We start from the raw sequence: 25,474 nt of genomic DNA on the forward strand, positions 1-25,474 counted from the left end.
GGGAACAGATTTTCTTAGTATGAGTGTTCCTACCATTCAAAGTCCAGGATAGTAAGAGTGTGATGGTCTCTGAGGTGGGTGACATAATTTAAATGGAACAAAATGTATGTCTTTGAAGACTTTAAGGTTGTTTTAATTTCTGGAAATCTCAAGCTGGAATGACTTACATTGTTAGAAACTGTACGGAGGAGAAGGTGTAACACACCTGATTCAACTGATACAGCTCCGGGAGAACAAGGCCAAGGTGCAGCAAGCATTCGCTTCCAGAAACGAGCACTCAGCAAACACAGCGCTGTGGAATTTCATAAAACCTCACTGGCCTATGGGAAGTCTGAATGTGGTTATAGCTGGTTACTGATTGCCAAGGATCAAGGGGGAAATGGCTGTTAAGGTTTAGACTTCTTGATTCTACAGTTGTAAGGTCAAGGAGCAGGCACACAGGCCTCTAAGAATCACCACTTCCACCTGAAAAGCCTCACTACAAGATGCAGGTAAGTAAAACCACGAATTTAGCACAAGACAGTTCCTTACGACTCCTATCTCCAATTCTGCTACCAGGATGAAAGGGTTCTTAACACTGTGATCCTAGTGACACATTGTTTCTCAGGCAGAGTGTCTGCAAAGTTTATTTCTATAAAATACTTTCTAAGGGATCTAGAGAGTGGCTTAAATGTAAGAATAAAGCCTAAATTGAACAATTATGGAGAAGAAAATTATTTTAAAGTGAAAAAAAATGTATTCTCACCCTTGGCATTTCCACTGAGAAATGTAGGAGAGACTCAAAGAATCTTGAGCTGTGTAGATCCTTGGTTTCAAAAGAATTCAGGTTTCTCTCTTCACTTGAAAGTTCCCCTTGTCATTCTAAAAGATAGAAACAGTCCTGGCTCCTTCATGAGACAACAGTTCTAGCAAATCTACTAAAGCTTGCACTGTAAGTAAAGGTGATGTGTCTCTTAGCTCTGGTGTGTTTCAGAGGGAGGCAGATTTACTTTTTGTAGAAGCTTAGCTGTCTATTTGTTTTCATGTATAATGTTCTAGTATATATGTTGCGTTCAATTTTATCTCAACTGGAGCTTTGCTTGCCAAAATAGTAATACTGTAATTTCTGGCTTCTCAAGCAAAACGAAGAAATAAGATCAGGGTAAGTTAACCATGAATCCTTTTCCAGCTTCACCGTCTCCCCTACAGATGAAAACAGGCAAGGGACTTCTGGAAAACTCTATATAAGCTAAGAAATATCTTTCTTTTTCTTATTGCTAGGAATGGAACCCAGTACTTGACACGTGATAGACTAGCATCCCACTGTCTGTCAAAAAGTACCTCATTTTTGTTTTAAAAATAACTTATTGCTCAGCCCATACAATGTTACTTGTATGTACATGATTTCAGAGCTGACCAATTGATATTACATAGCTATTTGGTATTCTTTTCCCTGGGGAAGCCTTTCTCCCATTCTCAGCATTTCTCAGTTGCCTTTTCGGAATTCTTTTTTTTTTTTCTTAATTAAGTATTTTCTTCATTTACATTTCAAATGCTATCCCAAAAGTTCCCCAGACCCTCTCCCCCCACTCCCCTACCCACCCACTCCCACTTCTTGACCCTGGCGTTCCACCCCCCGCCCCCGTACTGAGGCATATAAAGTTTGCAAGTCCAAGGGGCCTCTATTTCCACTGATGGCTGACTAGGCCATCTTCTGCTACATATGCAGCTAGAGACAAAAGCTCCGGGAGTACTGGTTAGTTCATAGTGTTGTTCCACCTATAGGGTTGCAGACCCCTTTAGCTCCTTGGGTACTTTCTCTAGCTCCACCATTGTGGGCCCTGTGATCCATCCATTAGCTGACTGTGAGCATCCACTTCTGTGTTTGCCAGGCTCTGGCATAGCCTCACAGGAGACAGTTATATCAGGGTCCTTTCAGCAAAATCTTGCTGGTGTATGAAATGGTGTCAGCGTTTGGAGGCTGATTATGGGATGGATCCCCGGGTATGGCAGTCTCTAGATGGTTCATCCTTTCGTCTGAGCTCCAAACTTTGTCTCTGTAACTCCTTCCATGGGTGTTTTGTTCCCAGTTCTAAGAAGGGGCAAAGTGTCCACACTTTGGTCTTCTTCTTGGAATTCTTTATCTAGGATTCAGGTTTCCCCCTTCCATGTTAGCATGTCTATTGGTGTGTCCCCTTCTCTGTTCCTGTGCCTATTGGTGAGTTATTGTTGTTCAGGTCTTGTTTAGGCAGTAATGTTGGTGAGACTTCATGGGCATAGATTCTCTGACATTTATAGGAGATGCAATCTCACAGAATAGTTCCTGTTCCTCTGACTTTAAGAATCTTTCTGCTCCCCTTTTGGAATGATTCCTGAGCTGAAGTGAGGTATTTATATATTTAGCAGGGAGAGAGAGAGAGAGAGAGAGAGACAGAGACAGAGACAGAGACAGAGACAGAGAAATAAAAATTAAAAAAAAAAGGCCATGAATTTGAGAGTCAGCATGGCTGATTTACATAGAAAGTGTTAAGGAAAGCGAAGGGTGAATGGTGTGATTATATTACATAATTCCAAAAAATATTATTTAGAGAAATGCAAAAATGAAAAAGTATATATGAGGCTGGAATTCTGGGTTACAAGCAGTTACTCTTCCTTCTCTAGAGCCATGGTTCGAAACCTTCCTTTTTTTTTTTCCTTTCCCACTCATACCACTGTCCCCCACATCAATGTCTTCTCCCCTTTCCCTCATGGCCTGGTTTATCACTTCCCTTCTGACTCTGTACTGACCTTGTGACATCAGGATTGACAGGATACACTGACTAAGGTGGTGATAGGATACTCTCAGTCCTCCTTCCCCAAGTCTATCCTGGCTCTGGGCTTGGCCTTCCTCACAGAACACTGAGTGTCAGCCTGGGAAGGAGGTGAGTACTCTTTTGGAAGGATGCATCCTGGTTGCAGACAACCTGTGGACAGAAACCAGCCTCCTTAAGGGTTCACTGTGTACAGCAGACCAAAGTTAGGAACATTAGTTCTCATTCAGCGCTGTTGCTGAACACAAGCAAAGTTTTACGTAGGGTTAGAGGCCAGCACGCAATTCCTCTCTCTCCCTTGTTGGCAAAATGTTTTTGTACATTGTGTAAAGTTTACCCACATTTGTATTATCTCAAATGCTGATTTCTTTATCCCATTATGTGGCTTCAATCTGGACATGGCTTTGCTTTGTTTATTCTTAGAAGCTCCTTTCCCAACTTTGTATAAACATTGCTCCTCATTCATTCTCTGCCTTGCCTTTAAAAGCCAACGAGCCAATACAGAGCTTTAGAGAAAATAAGGTGGGACTTCCGATTCTAGGACGGGTGGAGAAATAGGCAGGCAGGAAGGAGGGGAGCCACAAGGAAAGGACAAGGAAGCATCAAGAGAAGAGAGCTGGAACAAGAAAGGATGAAAAAATGCAAGTAAATAAGATGGGAAAGTTGTCTGGGAGGAAGCCTGGCTAGCTTGGCGGTTTAGAATGGAGTAATCATTGCTTCAGTGTTTGGCCCAAGGCAATTGTAATAAATCGTAGTCTCTCTGGGTGGTGATTTGGGGAATTAGCTGGCTAATGAATAACTACTGATGTACTAATATCATGAGTCTATATTAATATAATAATCATTCAACACTCCCTGGTCCCAAATATGATGATGGCAGCATGCATAAGCTGTGGACGCTTAAGTCTAAGACCATCCCACCCCAAACACAGATAACCCAGTCTGATCACAGTAACAAAGCAGATCTGCTTATTCCTTAGAAAATGAGATAGAGGCACACAATGGAGCATAAACCTGGTTTATAGCCAGTTCTAAAAAATTTTTATTTCTCCACCTCCCTTTAAGCGTATTATAATAATTAATACTTTGTTCATCAAAGTAATGGACTACCCTAAAATGGACCCTTATAATTGATAGTAATATACCTCATTAGGTGTCCCTTGCTTTGAACAATTGCTTCAAATGTAACATTCTGATTTTTTTATGGGAAGTCTTTTCCGTTTACCTTTTCAATGTTTTATTGATTCTTTTTGAGTTTTACATCATGCACCCCAGTCCCACTCCTCTCCTCATCTCCTCCTATGTGGTCTCTGTCCTTGCAGCCTCCCTGACAAAGGAAGTTAAACAACAAACAAAGCATAGAAAACATCTCATCATAGAAGCTGTAGTGTGCCAATGTGTCCCATAGTATATTTCTCTGTCCAAATATCTTCACTTGCAAACATTCATTGCAATGTGTCATTGGTGTGGCTAGAGGCCTCGGGCTTCTGCCACACCATCAATATTGCATTCTTAATGGGACTCATGCAAGTTATCTGTGGTTGCCCTTCAGTTTTGACTGAGCAGGACTGGTCCTTTCATGGTGTGTCTAGCCCATCAATGCCATGTGGTTGCAAGTGGGTTCCTGGGTGTGTTTCCCTGCCCAATGGCAGGCAAGTATATGGATGTCTTCCTTCTCCCACACTGCAGTTGGGCCCCTATATATTGTGATTTCTAAAATATATTCTTTTGAAGAGTAGTTGTCTTTGGCCTTCAGTTACATAGGAAGTCCAGACTCCACCCCCACAGTTACCTGGCAACAGGCAGAATGGCCCAATCCACTATAAAAGGAGCTGCTTGTCCCCTCCTTGCTCTTATTCTCGCCTCCTGCTCTCCTCCTCCCCCTTCCTTCCCCCCTCTCTCCACATGGCCATGGCCTCCCTCTGCTTCTCTACTCTCTCCCTCTCTCTTTCTACAATGAATGCCTTAAAACAAAACAAAAAAAGTAGACTTTTTTCTCAATTCTCTCTCTCTTTTTTTAATAAATTTTCATTTTTAATTTTGTTTATTGTTATCTTTGGCATGTGTGTGTGTATATATATATATATGTATGTATGTATGTATGTATGATGCATGTGATATGAGGGAACATGTGTATCACAGTAGATGTGTGGCCATCAAAGTACAATTGGGAACTAGCTTTCTCTTCCCATCTTTACATGGGTTCCACAAACTGAACTCAAGTCAACAGTCTTGACCAGAAAGCACCTTCACCTACTGAGCCACCTCGCTGGCTTTCTCCTCAATGATTAATCTGGTGGACCAGAAAAACCATAGAAAGAAGAGCCCACAGTGTGAACTTGGGAAGAATGAAACACCTTGCTTGCTTCTGCTAGTGTGATGACTGAGAACAAGCCCCAGGACCCTGGGTTCTTCATTTTGGAAAGTGGGAATTATCTAATAATGTAACATGGGGGCATTTATCACCAGCCATTGCTGTGTGTTTTGTAATGATAATTTATCTCACCTATATTGGCTATTCCAGGCAAAATAAAGTATACTAGCTTTCTCTGAGATCCAGGGAAGACAACATATATGAAACTGTTCTTATACCACCCAACAAGGGAATCACTAATTATTAGTGCTATTTAAATTAAAATCTTAGCTCCTTGCATCACATGTTTAATAGCACACATGGTTAGCTGTGGTTAGTAATAAGGCATCACCTATAATGTTCTGAGGAGCCAGTGTGCACTGCACACAGCACTATAAACCATCCATGACAGAGGTTACCATTCCATAAACAAAATTACAACACTGACTGAGCTCTGTTAGTGGCAATGAGCCAAAGGTCATCTTCTATTCAAAAATACTCTACTGTTCGCATCCTTTCCCAAGAACTGAAGAAAATGGGTTTGTTCTTAATTGCCCATCTTATTATTGGATACTCATTCCTACTCACACTCAGAGATCTAAGTTTTTCCATGATTGCATAATATGAGCTTTTTTTTTTTTTTTTAATTTCCTTCTCTGTTTTGTTTTTGTTGTTGTTGTTATGTGTACTTGGTGCTGAGGATAAAAACCAGGACCTGTGTTCACTATCCAAGTGTTCTAACACAGACTTATCTGCCTGCCCCAGACAGAAGTCTTTAGCCATCAAGTTGACTCATCCAGATTACAACTAAAAGAAAGCTGCGTCCTTACGCTGGCAAATGCATTGTTCATTTCTTCCCCATACACTAGACCTGTGATTTAGACAAGGGCAGGAAATGGTGAAATACCACAGTTACATGGAGACACAGTCCCTTTCACCATTGTATAAATAAGAATGTTGTGCCTGAATGTTATATATAATGTACATGTTAACCCTGCTTTAGGAACTGGGTGTATCTGTTACCTTTTGTTTTGAAAACATGTCTAGACACAGGTCTCAGAAGGAATATCAAAAAAAGAATAGACTCCCATCTTTGTTAGCTTTCTATCACTGTAACAAAATACCCAAGAAAAACAACTTACAAGAATGAAAGGTCTATTTTTGCTCACCACTAGAAGTCTCACAGCTCCACTGTTTTTTGTTTTTTTTGTTTTTTTGTTTTGTTTTTTTATTGTTTTGGTTTTTTTTTTTTCCCTGATAGTGAGATAGAAGATCACTGTGGAGAGTGTTACTGTGAAGCAATCTTATCCCCGGATGACTGAAAGGAAAAATATCAGCTCAGTCCCCAAGACCAAGTTCTCAGCACAAAGGAGATTGATTTGCCCCAGAGAAACAGAGGGCAGGGAATAAGAGACAAAGACAGGAGGACTAGGGAGATGATGAACAAGGGAGAGAGGGAAGGGGCCTTTTTTCTCTAGGACCAAGATTGTCTCTTGATAGAGAGGAGACAGACATGGTCCATAGGCAAATGGTGGTTTCTAAAGGTACAAGGTAAAGGTAAATGTAATTTAATAGTTTTCAGCAAGGAATTGAGAGAGAAGGGCAAGGCCTGCCAGAACCAGGCTCTGCACACTTGAGCTGTCCAGAGTCCCTTCAATGACCAGGGTGGCAAGCAGAGAAAGCAGGGGAGGAGCCAGGGTCCAATATACTCACAGTCCTCAGTGACTCAATGTCCTTCCTCTCAAGTCTCACCTCTGAGATGCTGCCCCTGCGCCCTTAGGTAGCACTGCAGGTTGGAGGTCAAACAATGGCCTTTGGAGGGGATTTAAGATCCAAAGCATAACATCTCCTAAGAGAAAAAGCCAAATCTGTCAGGGCTTTTCCTGGGAAGGGCAAAATGTTTATATTCAGCTAGGTCAGCCTTCAGGAATGTGGCCCACTCACTGGTCTTTTCTTAGGCTCTCTCTCTCTCTCTCTCTCTCTCTCTCTCTCTCTCTCTCTCTCTCATCTGTAAAACAGTGTGATTAGCCAAGACATCACGAACGTTCTCTCTAGAGAACCGATTTTCTTCTAGGTTTAAACTTGAAACAACTCTCCTCAGCCTCTTTTAGCCACAGCCTTCAGTCAGGGAGACATGCCTGAAAAAAATTGTGTAAAACTTAGTACATTGTTTTAGAATGAATGATAGTATTCTGGTTCCCATGAGAAAGCCCTCTTCTGTATAAATACACAGCATGGTGCTCTGTTGCTGAGTTTCTTCAGATGGCTCATGGATGGCAGTGCCTGTATCTTGGACTCATAGTTTGGAGATATAGGGCTAAGAAGGTGATCTTATTCCACTGAGGTTTTTAATTTGATTCGAAATTAAAATGACAGAGGGTCGGGGCGGCTGTCATCTTTTATAGGTCCTACTTAGGGATGAGGTAACTTGATCTTGTGAAGGCAGACATGAGGATTTTTGTGAAGTTTCTCTGTCTCTTGGGTTCTTTTTCTGTATTGTCCTAATGCTTCAGGAAGTTCTCCCCTAGGGAAAAGCATGAGTGTAGCTTAGTGTTTTATAGTCTGTTTTTTATTGTAAAAACTTAGGCCTTCAACTTACATTGAGAGTAAAAGCCTGGTAGGACACCTTGGGAAAGTTACTTGCTACTCAGTTCCCTAATCTCTAAAACACAATTACAAATTCCTCTGATAGTGTAGTGTCATAAGGAAGCGTCTAGCATGACACTTGGCACATGCCAAGAATGTGAGAAGTTGCCTATTTCATTCCCTCTCCACGCCTTCTGTGAAAATAAATACGAAAGCCATGAAAGATGATCACACTTCAGCTTTGCAATGGTGATACTGAATCTTTATCCTTTGCTTAGGTTCCATAATCTTAGTCTGTGAATAACAGGGTTTGTGTCGCATGCATAAACATTGAAAGGATAGCCTGTCATACGACATATGCAAGCCACTCTTGGAGAGTACACAGGGTGGGAGACAGGCAAGCCATGGTCTCACCCTGTTCCTCTCACATGTCTCACTGACCAATGGGCAGATTCCGACGTAGCCATTTTAATCACAGGCTCTTACACTGGGGAGTCACCATTCCTTGGTGTGACTCATCTACCAATACAGTAGACTTTATCCTAAAACCAGCAAAATTGTTTGCTAAGGGCCATACTTCCTGAGTCATAAGCTGGCCGTGGTTCACAAGTTGCTCCCTGAGGGCCACATCTGGCCTGCCTCTTTGGGAGAACATCTGAGAGCTAGGAATGACATCTCTTCCTGTCTTTAAAAGATAGGAGGAATAGAGTTATTCTGACATTCAACAACGATATGAAGTTCAGTGAATGAAGTTGCTCTAGATCACAGTCACACTGTTGACCTGTGTTCTATCCTTAGACACCACCAGGCTATGAGAGCCAAGAAGTTGCTATAGGGAGCATGTGATGGAAAATATTTACTATCTGGACATTTTCTCCCCCATCCCCACCTCCACCCCCACCCCGGGGGCGGAGCTAGAGTACCTAGCACCATAGCCCAGCTCTGAATTCATATCCTCCTTTCTTTGTCTTGTCTCAGCTCTCGTTTCTCAACTGCATAAAACTGCATAACAAAAGCGCCTATCTCACAGGTCTTTGTGAGGACTACACAAATAGGCAAAGTTTATGAAGGTCTGACACTCATTAATTACTGTGTGTGTGTGTGTAATTTATCTTTGTTTTCATCATTAATTTGTTGGCAATCGCTGTAAGGATTTCATTTACAGCCCTCCATTAAAATTCACTTCTTAAGGGAGGAGTAACCAGAGTCTAATGTCTCCTAATGTGACAATTAATGTAGTCGCTTATCCATAAAATGAAGCCTGCATTAGTCACAAATGCTTTATTGGTGACACATATTTTTTGTGATATTTTCAAACTCGAGTCCTGAAAGAGCTTAAATTCAAGTGTGAGTTGAGCCCTGTTCACCTAGCCGATTAAAGTTCCAAACTACAGGACAAAACCTCAGAATGCCTAATCAAAGACCATGGTATTTGAGAACAGTAATTTTATCTCCAGAAGCAGACGTAAAACAGGCTACACCTTTGCTACGTGATCACAAGGACTATTGGAATTGTTTCTCGCTATTTAGAACTTTCTGTTTTGGAGCTTATGTATCCAAAGAGAACTTGGTCACACACTATGGTCAGTCTTGTTCATTAAAGTGTTTCTCAAAATGTTAAAAACAAAACCAAGAGCGGAAGTGCCCTCCTTTCCTTTCTGCTGGGTACCGCTGCCTGCTGTCAAGATGGGCAAGTTCATGAAACCCGGGAAAGTGTTGCTGGTCCTGGCCGGATGCTACTCCGGTCGCAAAGCCGTCATCGTGAAGAACATTGACCATGGCTTCTTGGACCGCCCTTACAGCCATGCCCTGGTGGCTGGAATTGACCGCTATCCCCAAAAAGTGACAGCTGCCATGGGCAAGAAGAAAATCGCCAAGCGATCCAAGATCAAGTCCTTTGTGAAAGTTTATAACTACAACCACCTCATGCCCACAAGGTACTCTGTGGATATCCCCTTGAACAAGACTGTTGTCAACAAGGATGTGTTCAGGGACCCAGCTTTGAAACAAACGCAAGGTCAGGCGGGAGGCCAAGGTCAAGTTTGAGGAGCGATACAAGACAGGGATGAACAAATGGTTTTTCCAGAAGCTTCGCTTTTAGGTATATTTTTGTTTCGTCATTAAAAATAAAAATAAATTAATAATAACAACAACAACAATAATAATAATAACAATAAAGCAGGCAACCGTTGGTGACTCTCATCTGGGGCTGAGGCCATGAGAGGCTACCCTGAGAACCTGGATCTCAAAAGGAAAGAGTAAGAGCAAACAGTCAAAAGCAAACAAACAAAACATCGACCAACCAACACTGTTCAGTCCTTAACAGTCCGGAGCCAGCAAACAATTACCTCTTGTTGCAATTGCACCAAAAAACAAAAAAGAAGCCGTGAAACATCTGAACAACCCACGTGAGTTTCACATCCTTTCCAGGAAGCTTCACCACTGGGGTTGTTTCTATTCGAATCATCCAGAAAATTAAACAATTCACTTTCCTATGAATGACCTGGGTGAGGCTGTCCTGCCTAGAAACTGCCCTCTTCTACCCCACCCCACACACCCACGCCTAGCAATCGCACCTGAGCTACACTCAGCTTAAACGGTTGGCAAAGAAACAGGCCACCCTCAGTCAAAGCTAAAAGCCCACTTGCATGGTTCAGAAGTTTTCATCAGGTTTTCAAAGTTTTTTTTTTCCTATTTTGTAAAGTGTCTCCTTCGCCCACTGGAATTGTTCTCCCCTTCCCTACAGTTGTGCATAGCGTTCTTATCCCGTCCTCTCTACCCAACAACCCGGTGTAAATAGTAAATGTTCTACAAAATAGCACAGTAGGAAGAAGGGGGGAAAAAACCCTCCCCTAGCTGTGCGTGGATGTCGGAATGTGCCACTAGGTCGAGAGGGAGAATGGGTCCTGATATAAACTCGTCTGGGGTCCTGGGTCATCGCCCGAGTGTGGGTCGCAGACGGCGCTGACACAGCACAGAGGCAGCAGGGAACGGGCGGCACTCGGGATGCCGCGGGGCGATCGGGGTGGGTGGCGGCGAGCGGCGGCCCCCGCGGGGCGGCGTGGTGCGCTCCGGGGCGGCTCTGGGCCGGACGGGCGGAGCAGCAGACAGGCAGGGCGGAGGCGCAGTCTGCACCATGGCGTATCCCGGGCACCCTGGCGCGGGCGGAGGGTACTACCCAGGCGGGGTAAGTGCAGCGGACGAGGGCACAGCAGCCTCTGGTCTCCCGAGACTGGAAGGCGCCACGGACGAGCGGGAGGAGGCGTCGCGGGCGGTCCCAGATGCTCCCTGCGAGCTCGCCTGGACCCTGATGTCCAGCCTTGGCTCCATTTTTCTTCCCCATCTCTTCCAAGGGCCTTTCCAGGGCCCACCGGTGGGTGGGCTGCGACCCAGGAAGCCCATTCTGTAACTCGGATATGTGGCGTGAGATAGTGCAAGTTGGTGTTGACTTCCTGCTCTCTCGGAATGTCCCCAAAGCAACAACAGCCATCTTGATCTAGAATGGTTCTGTGGTCACTCCCTTGAAAAGAAAGTGACAGGGAGACCAGAAAGTCTGGAGAAATGAGCTGAAGTCCTAGAGGAAGACCACTTAGGCAGATGTGGGAGGTGTACTGTCAGAGACAGAGGGACCCTCATTTTAGATATAACCGGGCCGGCCATCCCTGTTCTTCCCAAGCCACACCTGTCAGCCCTGTACTAACTCCAGCCTTACTTAGTACTTCAAGTACTTCAAAAACACCGCAAAGGCTGTAAAAACCAACAGGAAAACAGTCCTAAGCCTAGCCACCAGGTTGCTTCCGGTGCACTGACCTCTGTAAGCTGGTTAATAGGGATTTTTAAAGTGGGTCTGCGTTTAGTGGCCATCACTCTCATGAAACTTGTTTTGGACCAAGTCTCCAGCTTTTAGATGTCAGGAGCAGGAGTGGACAAGCCTGGTGGGTCACTGAGCTGAGTCAAGGTGGTGGGGAAGATAGAGACTGTGAAGGTCGCACAGGCGTCAATTGTACAAAAGCCTTGGATGGTTAAGATAAATTCAATTCTCTCTGATGCCTTTACCTTTTTTTTTTTTCTTTTCTTTTTCACAGTATGGTGGGGCTCCCGGAGGGCCTGCGTTCCCTGGACAAACTCAGGATCCGCTATATGGTTACTTTGCTGCTGTGGCTGGACAGGTTAGCCTTTCCTTCAATACTGAAGAATTGTTATGTTCTGTTTGTGTTAGCATTTAGTGCAGTGGCACAAAAACAGTCTTTGCTCTGGAAATGAGTCCCTTTGCCTGAAAGAAGGTAAAAGGAAAGGAAGACTAAAACAGTCTTTATTTTAGATCTGGACAAATTTGGACAGAGTATTGCCTGTATCAATAATAGATCAGTTCAAAGCTTGTGATTGGACTGGGATTAGACTGACCCAAAGGGGGAATATAAATATACTTTGAAGATCTACAAAGTGTATACCTCCTCACTTGTATTGTCAGGATAGAACAAGGGCTGCTTACAGAGAAGAAATTCAAGATCTGAACATAAAACCTCTGCTTGCCTAACCTAAAGACAAATATTAGTAATTAATTATTTTATGGCCCAATTATGATAGTTAGCTACTTTCAGTTGAATTCGATAATTAATCATTTACCCACAAAGGAAGTAGAGAAGAGCTGTAAAGAAGCATCGGCTTCCAAGCACAAGAGTTGCTATCAGTATTCGGAAGGTAGCCTCCACCCAGGGGCAGGTGCTCTCTGGAGCTAGCGCTCCATGTCCTTATTAGGTGATGTGGCCAGATGACCCACGGAGGGAATGCAGGTCAGCTAGTCCCAAGTCCTAAGACCTACTTCCTCCCTCCGAGAGTTATGACCGATGCCTATGGCTATTGTGGGGAAGGACATGTTCCTAGGTTGCAAGGTCACTGTGTGTTTGTAAGTGTTCTGTGGACATAATCCAGATGTGTCCAGAGGGGACCTCCCTTCTTAGTCACCTTAGACTTGTTTTAAACAAGAGCCCAAAAGAAGGAAATGATGATTTGAAAAAACAAGCAAACAAACAAACAAACAAACAAACAGATATGCTCTAGAATATGCTAAGCAAACTTCTACGGCCACCTTGGAAGAAGTGGTACTCTAAGAAACAGAGCTCGGAGAATTTGAATGGAAAATTGAGTCGAAGACTGGGAGACTTTCCTCTCGAGTGTCTACTTAATATGTTATCGATCCGTGTTTTTGAAACCACAAGACATAGCACACCTCAAGACAAGCATTCTTAGATTGCCAGTGTCTTCAGCATGTAAGTGACTCCACCTGCTTGACTTTCAGCAGTGCTGGCCTCTAGTCCACACATTCATCTTCTTGCAAATTATTGATCTTGTTCCTAATTATAACTTAATGAGTCTCACCAACTTGGATTTATATATTTTATTTAAAATCCATAAAAATGTCATGTGTCTTATTCTGACCTCAGTCAACCAGTAAGTAGGTATTGGTACCCTGTATCTTTTCTATATAATTGTGCTTGGAAGACCCTGTTTGCTGAGTCAAACTGGTCCAAGAGCCTCTTTCTCCTTGGACCAGGCCTTGTATTTACTGATGCCTACAACTCTGTGATATACCCTACTTCCCCCCTCTTTCAAAAAAAAGGGTTGGAGGGATATGTTTTTAAACAATTCTGTTAACTAATTTTAAAATGATTGATTTTGATAGTTCCTTGGCTCAAACTGAATGCAGACTGTTGTCATGACAGTTATTCTCTCACCATTGAATTATTTTTGGAATTAGAATAAGAAGAATTTTGAAAGGCATTCCTTTAAAGAAATGCTACATATAATTATTTTCTCTTGTTAAATGCTGCTTAATGGCTTGAAAGTGCAAGTCACCACCCTGATTTCCTTTCCTGGTTTTTGTTTGTATTTTTTTAAAGGACGGACAAATTGATGCTGACGAATTGCAGAGATGCCTAACACAGTCTGGCATTGCGGGAGGATACAAGCGTAAGTTCGTGGTCTTAGGATCTGTCTAACAATACTCTTGTTCTCTGTACTTCAGCTGTGAACTGCGATTGTTCCTTTAAAGAAATCAAACTCTTCTCATCCACCAAGCTATTATTTTTAAAAAGTTAATTGAGCAGAGTTCCTAACAAGCCATTTCAGTTTACCAGAGAGGTTAGTGGACTTCTTGGATTTGGGTTCCTTGTATTCCAGGACCATTGGAACCAGTGAGACCATTTGGGTGGCCTCCCACTCAGAGGACAAGTTAGGGTGCTGAAATGGAATCCACTGGGTCAGGTATCGTTAATGCTAAGTGCTAACAGGTACCACTGATTCTACCAAGTGCTTGTTCTATCCTAACTCTGGTGGCACTGAGAGAGTGGCCAGTCTTGCTGTCTGATCTCTGGGCTCTGGGCTTACTCCCTGGTAATACAAACACTTGCAGGCCATGACACTGCCAAGGTCATTCTTTCTGTCACCTGAGAAGATGTGTTCATGCTGAGGAAAGCTTCCTGCTTTCACTCCATGCCAGCCTTCTGCTCCGTCCTCCATTCATTGCAGGCTGTATGTGCAGCCCCACTGTTTGTCACATAGCCTACCGTCCTGACTTCTCCAAACTGTGCTCCAGGAAGCAAGTAGGGAAATAAACGTTGCAAAGATGCTGAATTCTGGCTGGGGCTCATTATCCCACGTACTCTGGTTTTGTTTGGTTAGTTGTTTTGTTTTGTTTTGTTCAAATCTAATCTTGACCAAGAGAAGTGTCTGGGACAAATAATAGTGTCTTAGCTCAATTGTGCCCCCTTCTAACTTCTTCGCATTTGTTAGTAAAAGCAGAACATCAAATGGACACCTCAACGTCATAGTAAGCTATAAGTTAAAATGCTTAGAACTCAGACCTTAGGATTTTCAGTGGCACTTTCAGCTGTTGGAGGTGCTGTGTTCTCTAGATGGCCACCTTTAAAACACTGGCTTTCTCTTGTTCCCATGTACAGAAGCTGTACAGCCGCCAATCTTTTAAACAGAGATTCCAAATCATCGGCCACAGACTTGAAAGTGGAAGGGTGCAAGTGGGATACTACAGATCAGAACCAGTCATCACTAGAGGGGGACTCAATGGGAGGAGTTCCAGTCTCCAAAATGGAAATTCATATTTTCCTTTCCTTGATTTTGGTGGTTCCTCGACAAGAAGCTTGACGGAACCAGGGAGGGGCATCCTTCCTTGCTAGGCCTGAATCATTGTTTCTCTGGAAGAAAAGATGGCTGAGATATTGTGGTAGAGTGTAGAGAACCAGCGTACTGGGAAAACACCACATGGATAATTTTGAAACTATATACAACTTTTAAATATCAATAAAACCCCAAAATAGTCTTTTTTAAAAATTTATTTATTTATTTATTATATGTAAGTACACTGTAGCTGTCTTCAGACACTCCAGAAGAGGGAGTCAGATCTCGTTACGGATGGTTGTGAGCCACCATGTGGTTGCTGGGATTTGAACTCCAGACCTTCGGAAGAGCAGTCGGGTGCTCTTACCCACTGAGCCATCTCACCAGCCCCCCAAAATAGTCTTATTAAAAGTAATAATCTACATTTCCCCTTAGCCTTTACAAATGAGGGTTACTTCTACACTAAACTACAGCTCTTATCCAGGGATGAGAATTCATCCCTTCAACCAACCAGTCCATATTTTGATGGCCAGTCACACTGGGTGTGCAGAAAGAGTTCCACCTGCTGAAGGTCCCCGGGTTAAGTACTGAGGCTGGGATGGTAACCAGCATGGTCACGCTAGATAGGAGTGAGCTTGCAGAGTTGGTACCGAGGCTGAAGAAGAAACAAAGCCCAGCCACAATGATGCCAGTGGGGAGAGTGTAGGTACAGAATTCAGGCATATAGAATGGTATATATGAAAGACCCAGATGGAATGTGGTTTAGTTATGGAAGTGACAAATTCCCTGTGGAGATCCTGCCTGGTTGTTGGTGAAATGGGAGAGTTCATGTAGGGGTTCTGGCCTTTACCCCGAAAGCAGAACACCCTACAGCATTCTGTATTGGATTGTATGGGATTGCCACCCCAGCCAGCAGGTAAAGACCACATTAAGAGTATAAAACAGAGTCTACTTTAAAGGTGATAAAGAAATAGTTTATTCTGAGCCAAATGTGAAGTACTTCGGTTCAGGAACTCAAATCACCTTGAATGACATGGTCCGCTGTGGAAGAAGTCACGTGAACTTGCATAACCAAAGACTAAAAGAAAGTCATGAACGAGGACCATTGCCCTTTCCACTGGTGGGAAGATCAAGGATACTGACTACAGTATAGTGGGGGCCCATAGCTGTCAGTTGTTAAAATATTCCTGGCTATAGCACTGTTGGATGCTAGAAGTCTGCGAAGCATAGTGATACATTCTAAGAAGTATTTCTACGAAGTAAGAGAACATTGGATCAGATGCAAAATTTAAGGTTATTGGCTATCAAAGGTGTCAAGTAGTTTAAGATAATTTTAAATTGAGAATGATAGTCTTCTGTCTACACAATGTTCTGCTCAGCCAGGGATAGCAGTCTGCAGTCCCAGATCATAGGGACGCCGGAGTGGCTAAATGTCTGGTAAAGAGCCCATAGAGTCCTACAACTTAAAAAAATGATTGAACCAGGAGTAACAACAGTGGGGCTGCCACTCTATTTCCAAGGTGATTGAACCTTGGGGAACAGGTATTGGGCTTCACACGGTTATCTATAACATGGGCAGATAGGTGAATAGTGAAGTTTTTTAAACTGGGCCATGTTTGTTTCACAATCCCACAATACTGGTATAAGCCAAACATAGTGAGCTCTGTCTCATACAAATTGAGTAGCATGCTTTAAAGAGTTAGTTAATAATAGAATTCATATTTAATTTGAATGATTCCAATGTAATGAGGAAATGCTAAAATTATATTGATTCATGTACTGTCTTTGATTTAACAGCTTTTAACCTGGAGACTTGTCGCCTTATGGTTTCAATGTTGGATGTATCCTTTACCTTAATGGTTGTCTAGAGCATTTTTTCCATGGCAAAAAAAAAAAAAAAAAAAAAAAGTCTTTCTAAAAATCTCATCTCAGGATGAAGGAATAAGTACACACAAAAATTACAAGTAACCACCAAAGAGCTTTGTGAAATAACTAGCTGTTAGGATGTAATTTGGTGTGAGAAACAGACAGGAAGTTTAGTAAGGAGAATGGCAGTTGTTCAAGATTGCCCAAGGTGCCATAGGTGTGGTGGCTTATGTGTGTAATCTCAGCACTCAGGATGCTGAGACAGGAGAATCACTGTGAGTTTGAGGGCAGCATGTGCCTGCCATATTGCAAATTGGAGGTTAGCCTGAGGTACAGAGATCCTTTTGCAAGAGAAATGGGTTATGTATGTTAGAGTATGTGTCAGAGTTCATGCCCTAAGACACGGACGTGCACAAGAATGCCAGCCAGTGGTTAGGCTCAGTTTGGCTAGGTGCTACTTTCCACTCTAGCTCACTTTCTACAGGTGAAGACCAAGGGACGCTCAGAACCCATCACCTAGAGCACCGAGGAAATGTAGCCCAATTCCAGTAAGAAACAATACTGCATCATCTTCTCTATTCAGACCACCTCTTTTCCCCCCAGAGCTTTAAATCCATATATCATATATCACTGATCATTACTTTTTCTTATATCATACCAACAAGAATATAGACTAGCTTTTTAAAACATGGGGTGTCTTTCTGCCATTTTAACAGAAAGCATTGAGTTCCCCATCCCCTTCTACGCTCTCTCATGTAATCATTAAAGGTGTGAAATGAGACAGTTCCATCCTTGATTATAATCCAGAGAGATATGTCCGGCACGATGGGGTTCAATGAATTCAAAGAGCTCTGGGCTGTGCTGAATGGCTGGAGACAACACTTCATCAGTTTCGATAGCGATAGGAGTGGCACCGTGGATCCCCAGGAGCTACAGAAGGCCCTGACGACTATGGGTTTGTGTCACCAAGCAGAGCTCTCCATTAACTGATAAGTCTCTAATGTGTGTGCTCCTGGAAGATAGCCTCTCCCCCCTCCCTCCCTCTCCCTTCCTCTCTCCACCTCTTTCTGTCTCTAATGTTGTTGTTGTTGCTGCTGCTGCTGCTGTTGTTGTTATTGTTTGGGACTTCTGTTGTGTTTTTAACCTTTAACCTTTTCTTGCTGGGTGACTTTTCTACCTTTCAGGATTCAGGTTGAGCCCCCAAACTGTGAATTCAGTTGCAAAGCGATACAGCACCAGCGGGAAGATCACGTTTGATGACTACATTGCCTGCTGTGTCAAACTGAGGGCTCTCACAGGTTGGTCACTGAAGCCATTCAGGATTGCCAGGAGCCAAGAAGACCCTTTTTTATGGCTTTTGTCATTTCTCCATATCTCTGAACTTCTGTTCTGCCTAGTTTTTTATGAGTTTAGGGGGTGCTTCAGCAGACCCTTAGCACAGCTATTAAGCAAGTGGATCGTAATTCAGAGGGGTTTTTGTTGTTGTTGTTGGTTTGTTTTTGTTTTAGACGAATGAGTAATCATAGTACATTTTGTTAAAATGCTGCAGATATAGCTGTCTTTTGTAAGTGCATTTGTTTATGGTGCTAGGGCTACAAAGGGCTCACACATGCTCAGTAAACTTTAGGCCACTGTGCTGCCCGCACAGCCTGAGTTGTACAGTATCTATCAGTCACAGAGTGCAGTTATGAGTAATTCTTTCAACTGTGGGACGTTCACAAAGAGTAAAATTAAAGTGAGTCGTTTTTGACCAGCAGGGCTGAAGTTGGTGGGATATTTGGTCATAGCCCACTTGTATCAGCTTCTGTTATTTTAAGCAGCATGCATGCTATTACAGTGTTGAGAATCCCGTGCTTTCATAACAGTTTAAGGGCCTTGAAGGCTAAACTGCTTTTACCAGCTGAGGTTGATCATTTGTCTTAGATCCACATTGAAAATGACCATTGACCACTTTCGGTCACTGTTACATATTGACTAGTTGTAGAATTTACTTGTTATTGACATTTGATACCAATGCCAAGTAGTTAGCTGCTGTGAGTTTAGAAAAGCTGTTTAAGGAAAAAAAAAAAAACCTACATTTTACTATGTACTATGTTGTTTTGCAGATAGCTTTCGCAGACGGGATTCGGGTCAACAAGGAGTTGTGAATTTCTCGTATGATGATGTAAGTCTCCATAAATAAGAGCTAAGTAGAAGACAAACTGTACATGAATGGGAATCCCTTCCTAAGTTAGTTATTAAGAATATGGACATGGTGGCTCATGCACTCAGGAGGCTGATGCAGGTGGCTTGCCATGAATTCAAGCCAGTCTGAGCTACGCTTGTGAGACTCTGCCTAAAACAAAACAAAAGCAACAGCAACAACAAAAATCGCAGAAAACATAATAGGACATGGTGGCTCATGCTGAGGCTGGAGGATTACTTCAAAGTCAGGCCCCGCCTGTTGCACTGACTGACCCGCTCACAGAAGCAGAGTTCCCTGGTTGCTCTGAGACTGAGAAAAGTGGGCATCATGATAATAATGGTGACTCTTTCAGGCTTGGGTGGTAGCTTGGTTGCAAATAAAGACGAGGGCCTCAGGTCAATCCCCAGAACACACGGCTTACGGCTGAGTGTGGTGGGGCTCTGTTGTAACCTCAGTGCTGTGGAGGTGGAGGCTGGTGGATCCTGGGGCTTGCTGACTACCCAGCCTATCTTAGTGCATGTTAGGCTAATGAGAAACACTCTCAAAGGGTGGATAGCACCTGAGGCATTAAATCTGAGGTTGCCCTTTAGCCTCTACAAGCATATGCACCCCAAAACACACCATGCACCACATATACACATCCTGACACACACCATGCACCGCATACACACATCCTGACTCACACCATGCACCATACATATACATCCTGACACACACCATGCACCACATACACACATCCTGACTCACACCATGCACCATACATATACATCCTGACACACCATGCACCACATACACACATCCTGACTCACACCTTGTACCACATACACACATCCTGACTCACACCATGCACCACATACACACATCCTGACACACCATGCACCATATATATACCTTCTGACACACACCATGCACCACATACATACATCCTGACTCACACCATGCACCACATACACACATCCTGGCTCACACCATGCACCATATATATACATCCTGACACACACCATGCACCGAATACACACATCCTGACTCACACCATGCACCACATACACACATCCTGACTCACACCATGCACCATATATATATACATCCTGACACACACCATGCACCGCATACACACATCCTGACTCACACCATGCACCATACATATACATCCTGACACACACCATGCACCACATACACACATCCTGACTCACACCATGCACCATACATATACATCCTGACACACACCATGCACCACATACATACATCCTCACCCACACCTTGTACCACATACACACATCCTGACTCACACCATGTACCACATACACACATTCTGACATACACCATGTACCACATACACACATCCTGACACACCATGCACCATATATATACATTCTGACACACACCATGCACCACATACATACATCCTGACCCACACCTTGTACCACATATACACATCCTGACTCACACCATACACCACATATACACATTCTGACACATAGCACGTACCACATATACACAGCCTGACACACACCAGGCACCACATACACACAATATACAAAGTAACGGTAAGGTCTCTTTCAAAGCTCTTGTCAGATTTCGGCCAGCTGTGTCGAGATGCCCTGCAGTGCAGATGTTACCTCTTGCTCTCACCCTGTATGCAGCAAACATGCCCCGAGAGGTAGCTTGCAGCTGGGCTTTGCATGCCTATGCTGTTTCTTGAAAACATAATGAAGACACCAGCTAAAACCACAATTTAGAACAAGCTCTTTATGGAGATAACCTGCAGAGTGGGAAAGCATAGAGTTTGGCATTAGAGGGGTCGACCAAACAGGTTTCTAAATGTCCTAATCTTTGGGTTCTTTGTCTCTCAAATAAGAATCATCAAATTGGCTTAGCAGAATCTTTGCAGGAATTAGCATTGTGTAGCTCCTTACCCCTGTTGGAGAGGAAGCTCAGGAGGGGCGTGGTCTAATTTAATGATTCTCAACCTCTCGGTTGGTTGTGACCCCTTTAGTCATCAAACAACCCAATCACAGGAGTTTCTTGAGATCATCCTGAATGTGAGATATTTACATTACAATTCATAACAGTAGCATAATGATAGCTATGAAATGGCTACAATAATAATTTTATGTTTGGAGGTCACCACAGCACACCACTAAAGGGTTGCGGCATTAGGAAGGTAGAGAACCATTTCTCCAGTGGTCTAGTTGGGGAGGCGGCACTGCATAGCAAGCACTGCTGTTGCCAGTTGTGTGCTTCAGAGTTGTTGGAGCAGGGTTGGCTGTTCTCTGTCTGCATGTGCATGGCTTTGACTCTGATGAAGCAGGTCTTAAAGGGTGATTGTATTAAAAGTTACCCACTAGAGTAGTGGGATGAAGTCAGTTTGGAAGTCCATTGATAGGAAGGACAGCGTAAGCCTATTTGTTCTTGTGGGCAAGTACTTTTGGCCACGACTGTTTCTAGACTCTTAAATATTATTTAGAATTTCAATTCTTTATCTGTTAAAAGTGATTCCTCCTTCCCATAATGTGAGAAACTTGTCAGACTTTACAAAAGAAAGTTTCCCTAAAAGTAAGAACCTTCCCACCCTTCATTTAGGCATGACGTAGAAAGTTGGGACTTGTGTTGTTCTTGTTTACCCTTGATGCCAACATAGAGAATTAAAATGGAAGCTGCCCACAGGGAGGCTGTGGCACCTCACAAGCTGTGGCACTACAGAGGCTGTGACACCACAGAGGCTATGGCACCTCAGAGGCTGGGACACCACAGAGGCTGTGGCACCACAGAGGCTGTGACATCACGAGGCTCTGGCACCTCAGGCTATGGTATCTCACAGGCTATGGCACCTCAGAGGCTATGGCACCCTCAGTACCTTGCAGACCGTAGTGTAACACTGGTTTTCTTTCTCAGTTCATCCAGTGTGTCATGACCGTCTAACTCAAGAGCAAACTGTCTGAATATATTCAACATTCCAACTGGAACTCGCCCTTGCTTCCTCTCTGCCTTCAGTGCTGTGTGCAGACCCCACCGACAGCCACTCCCTGACAACCGTTGAACGGGATTATGACTTTATATAGAGCCACAGCTTCATTTTTCATTTTGATAATAAATTCCTTTGAAGTTTAATGATATAAAAACAAGTCTGTTATACCAGTCAGAACCTCCTGAGCCATTATCAATCATGCCTTATTTTCCTGCTAACCCTCTTTTATATAAAGTATGCAAAATGTTTAACATATATTACATATTTTCTTGTGATATATGAAATTTTTTCATCTTAGCTGTTATTGTTTCTTTCCCTGAGGAATGTGGTTAAAGTTTGTGTGGGGTATTCTTAAGTGGCATACATCCACAGTTGGGCAAAACAAACCAATGAACCTGGCAGTCCACATACTAGAAAGTATAAGTTTTACGACTTACTTGTTGAAAGCCTTATGACTTAGAGATATTGAATGGTTACTGTCTGCCTCCTAAAAACCTATAGATCATGAGGGGCAAATACTGTCACCAAGTTCTTCTTTGCCATCTACCCCAAACTTTTGTTAATTATACTTAAAGATCTTGAATACTGTCAGCTTAAATTGTCAGAAAAAGACTAAAGTGAAGTAAGAATATATTAACTGTTTATTTTTGACTAATAAGATTCTAGATGACTTTAATTTCCTTTATATATTTCTGTATCTCCCAAATTTTTAATAATGTGCATGCTTTCATTTTACAACCAGATGTCAGGGGAGGAGAGACAGCTCAGCAATACTCATGTACTGCTCTTATGGAGGACTAAAGTCCCCAGCGCCCATGTTGGGTGGCTTACTACTGCCTCGGGCCCCATGGTCACCTTCATTTCACCTGCAGATATCCCAGTGCAAACATGCATGCACACACACAATTAAAAAGTAATAAAGAATAAGTAAAACCAAGCAGGTTTCATTTTAAAAATTGTTGGCATTCATTTTTGAATGTCATTTGCTCATGATCTTTAACACAAGAAAGGAACTGAAATGAACATCTTAATTAATGATCTGCCTTTAACTACAGGGAGTAGGGTCTTCCTTCCAACTCAATTTCCAAGTATTCTCTAATAGCGTATTAGGTTTTACACAAACACACACACACAAAGGGAGAGAAAGAGATGGGGAAAGGAGGGGAGGGAGAGAGAAAGAGGAGAGAGAGAGAGAGAGAGAGAGAGAGAGAGAGAGAGAGAGAGAGAGAGAGAGAGAGAGAGAGAATTTTTTCCAAATGTTTAATCATTTGGCTTGCTGGAAATGCCTTGCTATGTATGTGCCTTGGACATTTTAGGCAATGACAGTACACTCAGGTCCCTATCTTTGAAAAGAGAAGACTAATTACCATTAAAGTAGTTCTGAGTATGCAAAGGTATATTTGAGTAAAAAGCATCCCCAGGGTTTTGTTGTTACAGTTTGGCAGCTAACAATGGTTAAGTCTTCTCTCGCTAGCAATGTATCTGTCTTGTTTCTGGCACAATGTGAATCTGACCATCCAAGTAAACGATTCACTTACAACTGGTGAAATAAACATTCCATAAGCATCTTCATCCTCGTTTCACAAATATATGTTCAGATAGTGTTTATATATATATATAAAATATATGCATATATTATATATTCAGTCACTTCATGAGTATTTATTCATTGCTAACTTACTATGTGTTTAGTTAATACTTAATGCTCAGGTTACATGTCAAAGTGGAATGCTTTCTGATGTGTCTTACAGTGGTAAACCTGAGATTCATTTCAGATTTTTTAAAAAATTCTTTCTTTCTTTATTTTTTTATAGTCTAGTGTTTATCCACCTCCCAGTCTGCCCTGTGATGGTTCCTCATCCCATACCTCATTCCTGCGCCCACCCCCCCCCTTGTCTCCAAAAGGATGTCCCTACCCCCCAACCCCTACCCCACCAGACCTCCCCAGTCCCTAGCGCCTCTAGTCTCTTGAGGGTTAGGTGCATCTTCTCTGACTGAACCTAGACCTGGCAGTCCTCTGCTGTAGATGTGTTGGGGGCCTCATGTCAGCTGGTGTATGCTGCCTGGTTGGTGGTCCAGTGTCTGAGAGATCTCAGGGTTCCAGGTTAATTGAGACTGCTGGTCCTTCTACAGGGTCACCTTCCTCTTCAGCTTCTTCCAGCCTTCCCCTAATTCAACTACAGGGGTCCCCACCTTCTGTCCATTGGTTGGGTTTATGTATCTGCATTTGACTCTTTCAGCTGCTTGTTGGGCCTCTGGGAGGACAGTCATGCTAGGCTCCTGTTTGTAAGCACACAATAGCATCAGTAATAGTGTCAGTCCTTGGTGGCCTCCCCTTGAGCTGGATCCCAATTTGGGCCTGTCACTGGACCTCCTTTCCCTCAGTCTCTTCTCCATTTCCATCCCTGCAGTTCTTTCATACAGGAACAATTCTGGATCAGAGCTTTTTACTGTGGGATGGCAACCCCATCCCTCCACTTAATGTTGTCTTTCTACTGGAGGTGGACTCTACAAGTTCCCTCTCCCCTCTGTAGGGCATTTCATCCAAGGTCCTTCCCTTTTGAATCCTGAGAGTCTCTCACCTCCGAGGTCTCTTGCACATTCTAGAGGGTCCCTGCAACCTCCTACCTCTTGTCTGTTTCCATTCTTTCTGCTGGCCCTTAGGACTTCAGTCTTGTCTTCCTTCCACCACCACCCTCCCTGTAATACCTCATCATGTTCCCCTTTTCTCCTCTCTATTCCCTTTCCCACCCAAGTCCCTCCCTCCCTCTGACCCATCCCCCAACAATGATTGCTTTTTTTCTCTCTCCTAAGTGGGATTGGGGCATCCTCACTTGGGCCCTTCAGCTTGTTAACCTTCTTGAGTCCTGTGGACTGTATCCTGGGTATTCTGAGCTTTTTTCTTTCTTTTTCTTTCCTTCTTTCTTCTTTTTCTCTTTCTCTTTCTTTTTCTCTTTCTCTCTCTCTCTCTCTCTCTTTCTTTCTTTCTTTCTTTTTTTTTTGGCTAAAATCCACTTATTAGTGAGTACATACCATGCATGTCCTTTTGGGTCTCAGTTACCCCAGTCAGAATGATTATTTTCTAGTTCCATCCATTTGCCTACAAAATTCATGATGTCCTTGTTCTTAATAGCTGAGTAGTATGCCATTGGGTAAATGAACCACATTTTCTGTATCTATTATTCTGTTATGGGACATCTGGGTCGATGTTTTATTTGAACTGTCACAAAGCTTTGTTCTGACCTGGGCCCATGCTGCCCAGAAAAGGACCTAGGGTTCCCAGAAAATGAAGAGCCTGGAACTGTCCTATAAAACCCTAATACTTAAGCTGCCCTGTCATTTGAATAAGCCCCAAGATGTGCTACTTAGATTTCAGTTCTGAATTTGCTTCCAGGTACATCCTCAGGTATTATATACTGTGCTTTATTATTCACGTTCTAACAGTCAATGGTTAAAGGCAAGTGTCCAGGCATCCTCTCTTTTCGTTTTCATTTCTCCAGCAAGCACTGGATCTACTCTTCATTTTGCCCGTGTAGTTAGGAAATTCCCTCCCCCGTGATGAATGCAGTATACCCTTCCCTCTCATTGGATGC

The 25,474-nt window shown here is 43.1% G+C and overlaps 1 protein-coding gene and 1 pseudogene across 4 annotated transcripts; both read left to right on the top strand.

Annotated features, from left to right (window-relative positions):
- The first annotated feature begins 353 nt into the window (after positions 1 to 353).
- Sri (sorcin) lies at positions 354 to 23,590 on the top strand. Of its 4 annotated transcripts, none has more exons than NM_025618.3 (8): positions 354 to 491; positions 11,814 to 11,897; positions 13,629 to 13,698; positions 16,660 to 16,703; positions 17,536 to 17,683; positions 17,913 to 18,026; positions 18,834 to 18,892; positions 21,809 to 23,590. In NM_025618.3, the coding sequence occupies exons 1-8, from the start codon at positions 486 to 488 to the stop codon at positions 21,833 to 21,835; spliced, it is 552 nt and encodes a 183-aa protein (NP_079894.2). In that variant the 5' UTR covers positions 354 to 485; the 3' UTR covers positions 21,836 to 23,590. The 4 variants fall into 4 exon arrangements, with proteins under 4 accessions (NP_079894.2, NP_001074443.1, XP_006503590.1 ...); NM_001080974.2 differs by lacking the exon at positions 354 to 491 and adding an exon at positions 10,818 to 10,915; XM_006503527.1 differs by lacking the exons at positions 354 to 491; positions 11,814 to 11,897 and having other exon boundaries at positions 13,681 to 13,698; positions 16,660 to 17,276; positions 21,809 to 23,453.
- Gm15730 lies at positions 9,347 to 9,852 on the top strand (annotated as a pseudogene).
- Positions 23,591 to 25,474: the final 1,884 nt, after the last annotated feature.

Source organism: Mus musculus, chromosome 5 (genome assembly GCF_000001635.26).
Source record: "Mus musculus strain C57BL/6J chromosome 5, GRCm38.p6 C57BL/6J".
Taxonomy (NCBI): Eukaryota; Metazoa; Chordata; class Mammalia; order Rodentia; family Muridae; genus Mus; species Mus musculus.